The sequence below is a fragment of the Curcuma longa genome, chromosome 10 (genome assembly GCF_044706935.1).
Source record: "Curcuma longa cultivar G26 ecotype Majalengka, Jawa Barat chromosome 10, ITB_CL_G26_1.1, whole genome shotgun sequence".
Taxonomy (NCBI): domain Eukaryota; kingdom Viridiplantae; phylum Streptophyta; class Magnoliopsida; order Zingiberales; family Zingiberaceae; genus Curcuma; species Curcuma longa.
The window spans coordinates 7,225,931-7,239,149 of NC_133870.1; the positions used below are offsets into that span (position 1 = coordinate 7,225,931).

Here is a 13,219-nt window from a genome sequence, read left to right on the forward strand (position 1 = left end):
AAGGGACTAAGTGTAACTTTGTATAGGAATATGACTTTTTCATCATACATCATCGTATCCTTTCAGTCAAATGAGTGTGACTGAGGTATTACAGTAAGATACAAAAAAGATTACCCAAAAATTGGTGCTAGGCTCTTCTCTTTAACATTTATGTATTTTTTAGAAGATTATTTTCTAACACTACTTATACTTTGATATATATTTTGTCAGTGGAATTTTGTAGCTGTTCTCGTGATAATCTGGCAATGGTACGATGTATATATCATTACTTGTTCAAGCGATATCAGATATAACCTCAATCACTACAATGATAGGTATATTTTTCGTAGGAGTCATATAATTTATCAAGGAGATTAACACACCATGCCACATCCAACTGTTGCTGCAAAATGATTGGTGTTTGTTTAATCCTAGTTATGGTAATGTACCAGTACACAATTTTCGTGTGTGTCATTGACACGCCAATCTCTGGTTAAAAGCTTAAATACATAGTTCATTTCTGGGATGTTTTATATATTCAATGTTTAAAGACTTTAGAACTGAACTTATTATATGTAACTGACTAGATGGTTTTTCAGTAGATTGTGCCGGAGCACGAGTGAATGATCGATAGTGCATTAGTAAGGCTTAATTTGGACGCTCTACATTGGTGTCAGTACCCAATTCAGAGTTAAGGTAAGCTTTTCACTGTTAGATTTTTATTATATATTAATTTAATGAGCCATCTTGTATGAGGTTGTAAATTTCATCCTTGGAGTGGAAATAAGAATATCGGACTGAAGCCAGAATTGAATTGGAGAGGCAATATTGTAAGCTTTTTGTTTTTTCCTCCCTAAAAAACCTTAGGTATCCAGTGAACAAATTAAGGATATGCATGCAGACAGACAGATGGCTTTATCTCTGCAAAGAGTAAAGGTATTCGGATTGCTGGAACTGCTCTTTTTTTAGAAGTTTATAATTTAATTTGGGATGCGGTAGATTCTTCACTGTATTGTACGCGACCAGAAGGTTTATCTAGTGGAATCCAGGGCCTTAATTACCTAGTAAGCGAATGTTTAGTAGATAATGATATATGTATGCATGCCTCTAGGTATCTGTCTATAATTCCATAAGGAAGCGTTTGGGCACGGGGAGGAGAAGCCATTGCGTTGAAAGAAGGGATCCCTATGAGATTTTTTAGTTGTTCGATTGGTCATAGTGGATTGACCGTTCACAGGTGAGATTTTTTTTTTATCCAACAACTAAAACGAGATCCATATAGTTTATATTCTTTAGTATAATTTTAGCATAGTTTATTGCCAGTTCTGATTTTACTCTACGGAAAATCATATATTTGTCTTTTGGTAGTGACAATTCTCACCCTTTTTTAATTTTTTACTTAATAATTATAATCAACAGATTTCGTACGTAAATTTAAATTGGCAAAAACAGTTAAACTGAGATTTTGTTTGTGGTTTCAAAAATTGTGTCGACATTACGTTGGAACATGGAAAATTTTCGTTTACTGCATTGTTATCTTTTTACTTCTAAGAAAACTTGTTTAAAAAATATAATCTTACTAAATTACTTTTAATCTCTTTTTCTTTGTGGCCCCTTAAATTACCTCTAAGAAAACTTTTCTCCTATTCTCATTTAATGTAAGATTTGACCATTGTTGTTGTTTCTTTTTGACACATTAAATTCGTGTTATGCCAAATTTGCCGCCCATTTAATTCATCTTGAACCTGGATATGGCCCATATAATCCGTAGTGAGCATAAATTATGGCCCATCTACACTTGCTAGCCAATTGGCTAATTTTGCAACTGAGTTGGGCTGAAATGAAGCCCATTTAAATTAAGGCCTTGGCTGGGCCTAGTTCGACGTGTTAGGACGGAAAACGTCCTATTTCAATCCGTGTTGGGGCTAGGTTCACACAAGTTCAATCCATGGTGGGCCAGTTAGACCAGCCATACGTGTTAGACCCGACCCAGTGGCACAGGTTCAGCACTGTCCAAACCAAACATGCCGCTTGAAACCTGAGCAGGAGGCCCTGACACGGACCATTAACGCAGGAAATTCTACGTCTAGTTACCAGTACTAGAAAAAAAAAACACATAACCAGGAGAAAAGGAAAAGTCCGGCTTAAAAATACTACAACAAACCGACCATATAGAAACAAAACAACAAAAAAAAGGAAAAACAAGAGCCCATGAATGCGAATACTAGCAAAATAGCAAGTCACTAAACCCTAAACTACCTTTTTTCTACACTTCCATGAATCAAACACGAAGGCTCAACCAATCTATTCAAACCCAAAACGCCTTGCGGAGTTAAGCGATAGTACGTAATCACTCAGCTGCCGATACTTTTCTTGCTGATAATCAATCATGATGCTCAACTGATTTATTGCCTCCAGTTTCTCCATTTTCCTTGACGTTATCTCCTCATCCTTTTCCTCTACGCACCTCTCGAGTTCATCGATCCTCCGATCCAACTCGACACTTTTCGTCACTACATTCGCCATCTCCTTTTCAGTCTCGACTAACTGAACCTTTAGTTCTTCTGCCTTTCGCTCAAAGGCTGCGATGGTCTCTTCACTGTTCTTTAATCTTTGGGTCATGTCTTGTATCTCCTCGCCCATTTCATGCTTAGCATTCGTCAGTTGGCGGACCTGCGTCAACAGATTCCTTGCCTCTAATGTCAAGGACGATAGCTGAGTGAACCTATGGAAATGCTCCTGCTTCACCTGAGATTCCAACATATTTAGTTCCCGACAAAACTCTGAAACCCCCATCGTGCCTATCTGAATTAGCCGAGTATTCAACATCCCAACCTCATGCCTCAACAGTCGGATGCTGCATTCCAACGAGTCTTGTTTCTTCGTGTACTCAGCTTCCATGGTTTTGAGATTCTGCTCGAACAGGCATTGTTGGCTTTCTATTTGGCTTTTTATACATGTTATCTCTTTGCTCGTTTCTGACTTTTCGGCTTCAGAAAGTCTTAGGTTTTGCAGAAGCTCGTCGACCTTGGCAGCCAGTTTGTTTATTTGTATCACCTGCTCTTGGCTGGCAATTTCTGCAAGATCTAGTTGGGTTTTCAGGCATGCCATCTCTTTGCTCGCTTCTTCTTTCTCAGCTTCACATAGTTCTAGGGTTTTCTGAACCTCCTCGATCTTCACCACCTGTTTGTTTATTTCTCTCGCCTGCTCCTGACCAACAGCTTCTGCATGGTCTAACTTCCGGCACGATTCGTGAAACTGATGATTGAGTTGCTTTGACAAAGTATGTAAGCTCTGTAAGCCATCTTTCAGAGTTTTCAGATGGCTTTCCTGTTCTGAAAACTTCTGTTTAACTGTATCATCCAGTTTATTTAATAAACTCAGACTTTGTTCAGAGAAATTATTGATACTTTCCATGTTGAAGTTTCTAGACAACGTCAACTGTTTCTCCAGTTCACTTATGTGAAGATGCAGCGAATCTTTCTCATCCAACAGCTTTGTGTTCTTCATCGACAAATTTGTTATTTGTTTACTAGCAGCTTCATGTTTCTTTTTTGCCTCAGTCAGTTGGAGATTTGCAGATTTCAGTTCAGTTTCTAAATTCTGTGTCATGACCTCAAAATCAGAAACCAAGATCTCACACCTTTTTCGCTGAGCTTTTAGACCCTCAATCAAATTCTCACATATCTTTACTTTGGTCAATAGTTGTTTATTTTCTTCAACCAGGACAAGCTTCTCGATTGTAGCTGCGTTAAGACCCATCAGCAAGTCATGTTCACTCTTCTGTTTAGATTGAAGTTCTAATTTATATGCTCCATATGCACGGGACATTTCATCCTTCACCGCTTCTATTTCCTTTTGAAGCACCTCGACTTTATGACTTTCTTCTTCAGCACTTGTCACAGCCTCTCTATGTTTTAATGCCAAATTTTCATTTTCAGCATTTTTGTGTTCCAATTGGCTGCCTAAGCCCTCAATGAGACTCAGCGAATTGGCAATATCATTGTTTGAAATTTCTAGTTTTGTTTTCAGATCAAGGATCTCAGACTTTGAAGCTTTAATCTCTTCTTCTACACCTTCCAATCTACTGGTTAATTCATGTTCATTCTTGCCAGCTGCATCCAAATCATGATTCAATGTTTGGTTTTCAGACAACAACTGTGTAATATTAGCACACAACTCCTCATTCGATACTTTCAAATTTTGGTTAGCTTCATCTCTTTGGTCAGCCAAGGTTTTATCTTCCTGCATCTTGCTGAGAAGTATGAGAGCTTCTATTTCCTTTTCTAGAACACAATACTCCCGGAGATTAGTCATTTCCTCAGATTTTTCTTCAGATTCTTGCTTTAAACGGTTGCTTTCAGATTCCATTGTCATTAGCTTGTTTTTCATCTGATTGATTTCAGAAATATATCCTTCAATATATTTTTCGGACTCTTGTAGCTTCTGCAATATTTCTGTTTTCTCTGATTCCAGACATTGAATTTGATGATGCATAGTGTTCATTCTTTGATTCAATTCTTGTTTTTGCTCCAGCGAGGCCTCTAACTTCTGCTCAAGGTCTTTGTTCATATCTAGAGCTTTTAACAATTGGGGTTGAAAACCTTCAAACTGCTCGAGCCTCGCTGCTGTCAAGGTAAATTCCCTCTTGAGCTCATCATATCTCCTACTTATAGATTCAAGCCTCTCCTTCACTGCACTGTAATCTTCCTGCTCCTCATCACTCTCAATTGAGTTTTTTTTTAACCCTACCAATTCTGAATCTGAAGAATCGGAAGATTCTGAGGAGTATGTTGAGAAATTAGATGATATGTTACTGTTGTCTCCTTTCTTGTGAAATTTCTTCTTTAGATACTCAGTCAACTCATCGTACTGCCCATAGATTGCTTGGTAACTTTTGTGAATATCCTCAATAAGAGTAGTTAATTCAGACTTGTTTACTGAGTTCATAGAGATTGCACCATCTCTTCTGCACTTATGAGCTGAATTAATCTATCCACTTTGTTTTCAGTTTCTACAAGAAAATGAGAACAAGAAGGTTATACATTAGATAAAATTTTGTCCAGCCATATAACAATCACACACACACAAGAAAATTCTAAGTTATTTTCTCAAAGAATGTCTTCATGAAGTCCGATCACATGAAATTTGAACTAAAATTAAATTTAGAGAGAAAGACATCATGATATGGAACTAACGCCTTTAACTACTATTTCTCAAATAAACCATGAGCTTTAAACCATTATGAATACACAAAGGCAGATCCATAAATGTAAATTAATTATCCATAAATGTAAATTAATTGTGCTTATTGATACTAGCAAAACTAGATTCTGAACTGCAATTAACTAATACTCTGCATGTGCATGATTCTTCACCAAACAATATAAAATTTATAGGATGAAGGAAAAACTACCTATGTGATTGTCATACCTTTCTTATTCTCCAGTTTCTCATCGTTCCCATGATGGATATGGGTTTTAATGGAAGAGATAAATTTGCTTAATTTATTTGTCTTCATCGTCTCACAATCCCTTGTGTAGTCAATTTAAGTTTGGATAGTCAACATTGCGCAACCTAATACCCAATTCTTGAAAAAATATCTGTAAAGACAATTATATTAGTAAGGTAGAGAAGAACTCATAAAATGATAATAAGTTTGCCTGCAGAAAAAAGTAAAGAAAAGAATATTCAACTCATCACAACTGATAAAAGTTTGAGAACAGCAATTAGTTCTCTATAAAGAAATACTTTTTCCAGCAATATATATACTAAGCAGTAAGATCTTGAAAGATGGTAAAATGCTGTGGTAGTTAGCCATCACGTTCCACGGTAAAACTGATAAAAAACACAAAAGAAGTGAGGATCTTAGTAAAATGGCAGAATCACACGATTAAATGTGTTTTTATTGATAAATGTAAGAAAGTTCACCAACTTAAGAAATTAAAATGTAGTTCAGATGCCTTATAATTGAAAGGAAGAAAAGAAACAAACCTATGTATCCACCAAATCAGATTGCTGGAATCAGCATGCTCAATGTCAGAAGGAAAAAAAGATTAGAAAAAATGAGGAAAAATTGGCTATTGCACGGGATAGGAAAGTGCAAAACCATAGGAATGATGATCCCAGTTCTGTAAATACCATGAACAATAAGCTATCCGAACAATCAACATACTCAACTGAAGTAAGGTCAGTCTGACTCGGATCCCTTTCTCCCAAGTAGCCTTCTCATTCATACTTATTGATTGTGGTATAAAAATCCTTCATATAGATTCCAGTTGTTTTAGTGGAATTGGTTCGAGTACAGAGTGATGACCCTCCGTGAATGTTTGGATATATGGGTTTCCCCTTCTTCGACATTCAAGTAATTTGGATGGATTGGCTTAATGTTTTATATAATCGTGGCATTTTGGCATCTGAAATATTTTGTCTAATGCATGAGACCAAAAAGTCCAAAACCATACGAATGATCATACACTTCAGAAAATATCAAGAACACTACATTGACAGACGAACTGTGGAATTTAAACTCTTCCAACAATCAGCATGCTCCATTGAAATACTTTTGTATGCTCGGCCTTGAAATTCTAGTATCCAGAGTGAACATATCAAGTTAGGGTATAAACAATTATCCTAGAAGTACTAGAGTTTTAGATCCGACCTGTTTTTTTTTTTCATTCCAAAAATCAATCAAGGTTTGACCCAAAACATATGACTCCAAAGTACTACATATGATCAAGTGAAATCATGCAAATATGTAAATATCCAGCTACAGAAGGAGCATAAATGTTAACTCTCAACCAACAAATCTTATGCAGTATACGCAACAAAGTTTTACTACATCACATGAAACACAACTAGATCCTTCCCCCCAAATGATCCGATCTCACTCTAGATTTCGAGAAATTACCGATCAAAGCCTTTCAACAAACCAAATCGTTCGAACGCACCTTGAGCTTCATCGTTCGAACTCTTCGGAGCATCGAAAACAGATCCAACAAACGAAAACGAGCTCTTGAATGATTGATCAAGTAAAAGAAAAGGAAAAACAAATAGATAGAAGAATGCAACAAAAGAAAACGCCACAATAATCAAACAAGATTTCAGATCGAGAAATAAGTAGGACTTGAAACTTGATCAAATCGCCTCCCTCCGACTCGGATTATCACAACAATCAGCAAATGAACGAAGCAAATTACACGGTCTTTTCTACGAATCCACAACAACATCAAATGAGAGAAAACTCAAGAAAAGGAATCCAAAGGAGATCAAGCAAAAGAACCATGCCACGATGCCGATGCAAGAAGAACCGCATCTGTATCAATCGCCGAACCGAAGCAAATCACGCACAGCAACATCAAACGAGAGAAAACTCAAAAAAAAAAAAGAAAAAAAGAAACCAACAGATCAAGCAGAGGAACCATGCAAAGATTGCGATGCGAGAAAACACACCTGAATCAATCTTCATGGATGCTCAAATCAGTCATGAGTGAATTGATTCGCAGAGAGACAGAAAGAGGAGAGGGCGATGAGAACACGAACACTCCGCTCCAGTGGAGAAAATGGACTAATATGATTCCACAAAAGCGGAGCCAATTATATTTTTGGAATCTTCCAGATCCGTTCCGCCCTTCTCATTTGGTAATATTTACGGGACGCACCGGTCACCACCGCGCGGGGTCCAGCGTCGCGACGCCGGCAATGCGCCCCTACGTCCGTCCGATCTGTTCTAGCCCATCCATGGCCGTGCGATTTGGTTGCATCAAATTAGGAATCAGTTTCAATCTCGGAAGGCGGAAGGTGCAAACTGCCGGTCAATTTACCTGATCCACAGTTGTACACGTGGGCCAGCTGGCATTTCGCTCGCTCGCTCGTTATCCGTTTCCCGCCAAGTGAACGCGCCACGTGCACGGCAGGCGACGCCACCAAAGTTCTTGTGGACATTTTCATTCTGCTTCCAAGATTTTCCTTTTTTTACTTCCTAAGGAACAGACTACCACTTAAAATTATTAAATTTCTAATTAGCACGATTAATTCATCAGAGTAGATGTGTACTCACGTTTAAAAACTCTATGGATTTTTCTAAAAAGTGAATAAACCCCTTATAATTTTATCCCTAATTACTACAGTCCTAATTTTGTATATGATAAATTAAAATAATTGATTAAAACTATCCTAAAGAGCATTTAAATGAAATAAGGTGAGCTGACGATGTGTCATGTGAGCCAATAGATTCTTCATCAATTGATTAATAAGAAGTGATTTGGAATTGTAATAAAGACAATTCCCGAAACGTGCACAAGGGACTACGAGACAAGATGAAGTGCATGATTCTTCATCAATTGATTTGATCTTGTTCTAATATTACAGTTACACTACACAAACTTTACATCTGTACTCAATTCCTCCTTTAACTCCAGTTCACAAGCAAAACGACCATCATAGAAGATGAGGCCATGGCGGAGTGGTCCTCGCCTCCTCAATGAGCATCCTTATCTCTTCCAAGCTTTGACGCCCCTCCTCAGGCTGACAATGGCGGAACCTCACTTGCACCTCTCCGGCCATCGCTTTAGGCAGCAGCCTCGGGAAACCAAGGGTGCCTTCTTATTCCAGCAATTGTTATCCTCTGCGAAATGCAACTTCTGATGAGCAACACAAAGCCCAGGAATCGATAGTAGTTCACTTGTGAGGTTTTCAGAGCTGTTAAATTAAATACCTTTGACGGATCGACGACAAAAATCTTGGATAACAAATCCTTGCAACTCTTAGAAACATGCTCAGGAATCGGATAGGCGCCTGAAAGTATGTTCTGCAATACGAGCGAGAGCATCTTGTAACGCATTGATGAATTTTAGCAGCAAAATTAATAACGATCGATCGATCGATCGATCGTCAAAACGCAGAGTACCTGATAGGTATCTCGAATGCTCGATCCGTCGAAAGGGAATTTCCCGACCAACATCGTATACAGAGTGACTCCACACGACCAAACGTCAGCCTTCTGCAGTACCTAGAGATCAATGTTTAGTTTATCTGTCATATATTACAATTTGGAATGATCTAAAGATGAGATCGAAACTTGACCTGGCCGTCGAACTCTTTCGCTTTCATGATTTCAGGAGCGAGGTAGGATAGCTGCGAGGCCTTCCTCCAGGAGTGTCGCGAATAAAATAACTGTTAAAAGGAAGAAGAAGAAGAAGACATTTAGGGAGATGGTTGATTGTCTGGACTACTAATTGGAGCATGGAAGAGAATGAACAGTTAGTTACCTTGGCGAATCCAAAGTCGCCAATTTTGATGCGTGGCGCCCAGTCGCCGTCGAGCAAGGTGTTCTCCGGCTTGAGATATTGGTGGCAAACACCCTGCAGAGTTTTGGCGCGTTTAGTGATGTCGGAAAAAAGGTCAAATTTTTTCTTTCGATCGTCTGTAAGGTGATCTTACCTTGCAATGGCAGTAGCTGACGGCGTCGATGAGTTGGTGAAAATAGTATCTCGACTGCAAATTCAAATGGTATCGATTACAAACTTTTTTCTATTTGAAATGGTGAAATTTTATTATAGAGCTCAAGAATCATGGAAAGAAAGGAAAACCTCGTCTTCGGTGAATCTCTGACTCAGCTCTATGAAAGGGTAGAGTTCTCCGCCGGCGGCGTACTCCATGGCGATCACCAGATGCGTCGGCGTCAACAGCAACTGAAGAAACGAGAGGGCGATGAGTAAGATAGACCAGATTTTTGGAGCGAAGAACAAGGTTTCGTGCCTGCCTTTTCGAATCGGATGACATTGGGATGGAAAAGCGACATGTGGTAAATGATTTCCCTCTCGAGGTTCTTGTCGATCTGCCACACCGGAATCGGAGAAGACAGCGAGATTAGGGATTCGATCGAGATCGCGTCGAGCGACTGAAAAAAGAAGGGGAAAAAACGCACCTTTTCGCCGCGGGGGACGAACAGCATGGCGAGCCGCTCGCCGGTGTGCTTGTCCTTCATCACTCGGGCGACGCCCAACTTGCCGGAGCCGAGAGTCTTCACGACCTCGTACTTCTCCATTGACGGCTGCTGGAGCAGCTGCATCGGTCGATCGGAAGCCTCAGGGGAGAAGAAGAAGAAGACGGTGGTCGAGATGAAGTGAAGAAGAGAGCAAAGCGATCGCCTCCGCCTGCCTATTTATAGGAGTGGAGATGCCAATCCAGTTCAGTTCAGGAAAGAAGAGAAACTCGAATTTGATTGGATTCAAGAATTCATTTATTGCATTCCTGATTGAGAATATGAACTGAAGTCGGTTCATTTGATTGGATTCCTATTCCAATCTGAAATCGATAGGAAAATATTTGATTCAATTCCAATTGAAATCAGAAGTCGATACATATTAGGAAATATTTGATTGAGGATTTAGGATTCATTCGATTCAAATATCTCTTTTGTCCTTAAATGGAAATGGACTGTAAACCTAATTATATATCGAAAAAATAATTATGTGTGCGAAAATTTATTAAACTTTTTAAAAGGAATTTTAATTATTAAATAGGTTATTTCATATAATTCATTTTTATATTGAGACTTGATTTTATCTTTATTAGCATATTTATTGAATCAAATGTGTTTAAGACATTTTGACGATTAAAGAAAGGTGGTAAACTCCAAACTATTTACAAACTTTTATGTTTAAAAGCTATTTTTTAAGAATATAAACTTTTCTATGAATTATAAAAGAAATCTATTTTTCATTTGGAATAAAATATACCAAAATATTTAATTTTATATCAATTTTCAAACTACAGTTATCAACGAATAAAATTTTAAATGTCATCTTTTGGAAGAGTTTGTAAATCTGGCTTAAGTTAAGTACTATTTCAATTTATTATATTTTGTATATAGCTTCTGCAATTTTGAATTGAGTAAAGTATTATAAATATTATTTTAGTGTTAAAATATATTTTTAATTAAACATTTTTGTTTGTTTTAATGAAAACGGATATGCAAGGAACTATTATTTTTTGACCAAATAAGAACAATTTCTTAATTTTTATTTCTTCTAAACTTTTCGAATTATATAAACATAGATCGCATTCGCATGATTTCTTTAATTCCGTTTCTTCACTTCTCATTCAGTAATAATACATAAAACTTATCCATAAAGCACAAGTAATCGCTAATGTCGACATATTTTATTTTCCACCTTAAAATCATTCAAAATTATCTCTAAAGATTTATTTACTTCTAAATTTTTCAATCGATGATTCAAAAAATGGTCCAAAATTTATATGCCAAACCAATTTGTGATATGATTCATTCGACAAGAGTTTACTTGTCAGTTAAAAATTGATCTTGAAATTCTTTTGCACATACTTTCCACACCAAAACTTGGGCTCTAGCTCAACAAAATTACAATTCTTGATCCCCTTATTACAAACAGTACTATATTAATGACCTACAAAGGATCAAAACTAGAAACACCCATCAAACCTTCAGCACTAAAGTCACCAATCAATCAGCAGCTTAAGCATATAATTATCAGCACAAGGTAATGCAAACCAATGAAGCTCCAACCAGATCCACAGCAATAACTAACCTTGATAGTTATATAGCAAATTTAATTAACTGAAAGGAATGAAGGAACAATCAAGAGGAGGCAGCAGTCCCTCAATGTATGCTTGCTCAAGCAATAAATTTATAACTGCGATGATGTTTATGGCTGGTCAGTCTACCATTTAATATGCGGCAAAAAACAGAGAGGAAAAAATATTGAGATGGGCTCTAAGAACAAGAAAGATGATCAAAGATGGCGGACTCAAGCTACGCATAAGAATCCAAATAATCTTGTTCACATGGGCGGGCCACAACCATCACAGAAGTTAATTCAAAAGCACATGAATATCCTTAGTTAATCTAACAAGTTCAAACAACCTTCTACAGCAAATTTAGAAGTCCAATTAAAAAAAGGATCGTTTACTAATCAGACAATGTTCAAGAGACAACTTTAGTTGAAAAGAAGCATGTATCAAAAAGTGTCCTTTCAGGAAGCAAACCATGTGAAAAAACATTCTACATACAATGGCAAAAAGGAAGTACTCTTATTTTGTAGAATTGAGCTTGAGTTGATAAGGTTAAAATGTAGAGGTGGTTTTGCTTTCTACTTAATTTATAGCTAGGCAGGGAAAAGCAAAGGTGGCGCCTGCACAATTAAAGCTATTGCCCTGATGGCTCTTATGATATTGAATGAAGATGAGATCAATAAAGTTTGAGATGGACCTGGCTAAACATGCGGTCAAATTTAGGAGAAAATATAAGACAGGGAAATAAGAACAATCACAAACACAGAAATTGATCATTTAAAGCATATAAGCATCTTCATACGTATTTTATATAATCCTTATATAACAATTTTGAGCACAAAAGTGAAAGTTTAATCAGATATAAGAACAAAGAAAACTGAGAAAAAGTTCAGAAAGAAAACTCAAAATAACGAAAGATGCTTAAAGATAGGATTTTTATTTATATCTAAATATAAGCATCACAAAAACACAGCACGTAAGCATCTCCATACTTGGTTTATGAAATACTTTAAAACATTCATGCAGCAAATTTAGACGTACAATAAACTAAACTGAAATTGAAACGTTCGAGAGATGGAAAGAAGGCCCAATCGATCCTGCCACTACCTTAGATCTTGTCAATATCTTCATCCTCGAACTCGATATAGTCATCAGCACCACCCTCGTCCTCCTCGTCGAGGCCTCCAATACCCTCGTTGAGGCGGATGTTCTCAGGAAGCTCGCCGTAAGCCTTGAGGAGACGGGCCTCGTCGGGCATATACTTGAAAATGACGTCGGCCTTGTCGTCCTGGTAGTCGCGGAGGCCGACGAGGATGATGTCCCCGGCGGCGATCCACACCTTCTTGTGCATCTTACCGCGGATGTGGCAGAGCCTCTTGGATCCGTCGATGCACATGGCCTCGCAGCGGCCGTTGCCAAGCATCCGGAGGACCTGGGCGTACTCCTGGCCGTCCTCCTTGAAGACCAACTCGCGCTTCTCGTCGTCGGCCTCGTTCTTTCCCCTCTTGCGATTCTTCCCTCCCTTTCCCTTGTTCTTCGGCATCCTTCTCCGGCGTCGATCGAATCCCTAACCCTAGCAAGGGATTCCTTCCCCTCTTTTTTATGGTTGGCGCCGCTGTGCAAGGAGATCGCGTGAAGGCTAGGCCACCCAAGGAGCGTGATTGAGCGAACCTCCTTTTTATAATCT

At 38.1% G+C, this 13,219-nt stretch overlaps 1 protein-coding gene and 2 pseudogenes across 1 annotated transcript; all 3 read right to left on the reverse strand.

Annotated features, from left to right (window-relative positions):
* Nucleotides 1–2,108: 2,108 nt before the first annotated feature.
* LOC141836281 (uncharacterized) lies at nt 2,109–7,510 on the reverse strand (annotated as a pseudogene).
* An 880-nt stretch (nt 7,511–8,390) lies between these two features.
* LOC141836282 (serine/threonine-protein kinase SAPK7-like) lies at nt 8,391–10,027 on the reverse strand (annotated as a pseudogene).
* Nucleotides 10,028–12,450: 2,423 nt separating this feature from the next.
* On the reverse strand, nt 12,451–13,176 carry LOC141836181 (eukaryotic translation initiation factor 1A). Its single transcript, XM_074723613.1, has one exon. It carries the CDS (start codon nt 13,073–13,075, stop codon nt 12,641–12,643), a length of 435 nt encoding a protein of 144 aa, XP_074579714.1. The 5' UTR covers nt 13,076–13,176; the 3' UTR covers nt 12,451–12,640.
* Nucleotides 13,177–13,219: the final 43 nt, after the last annotated feature.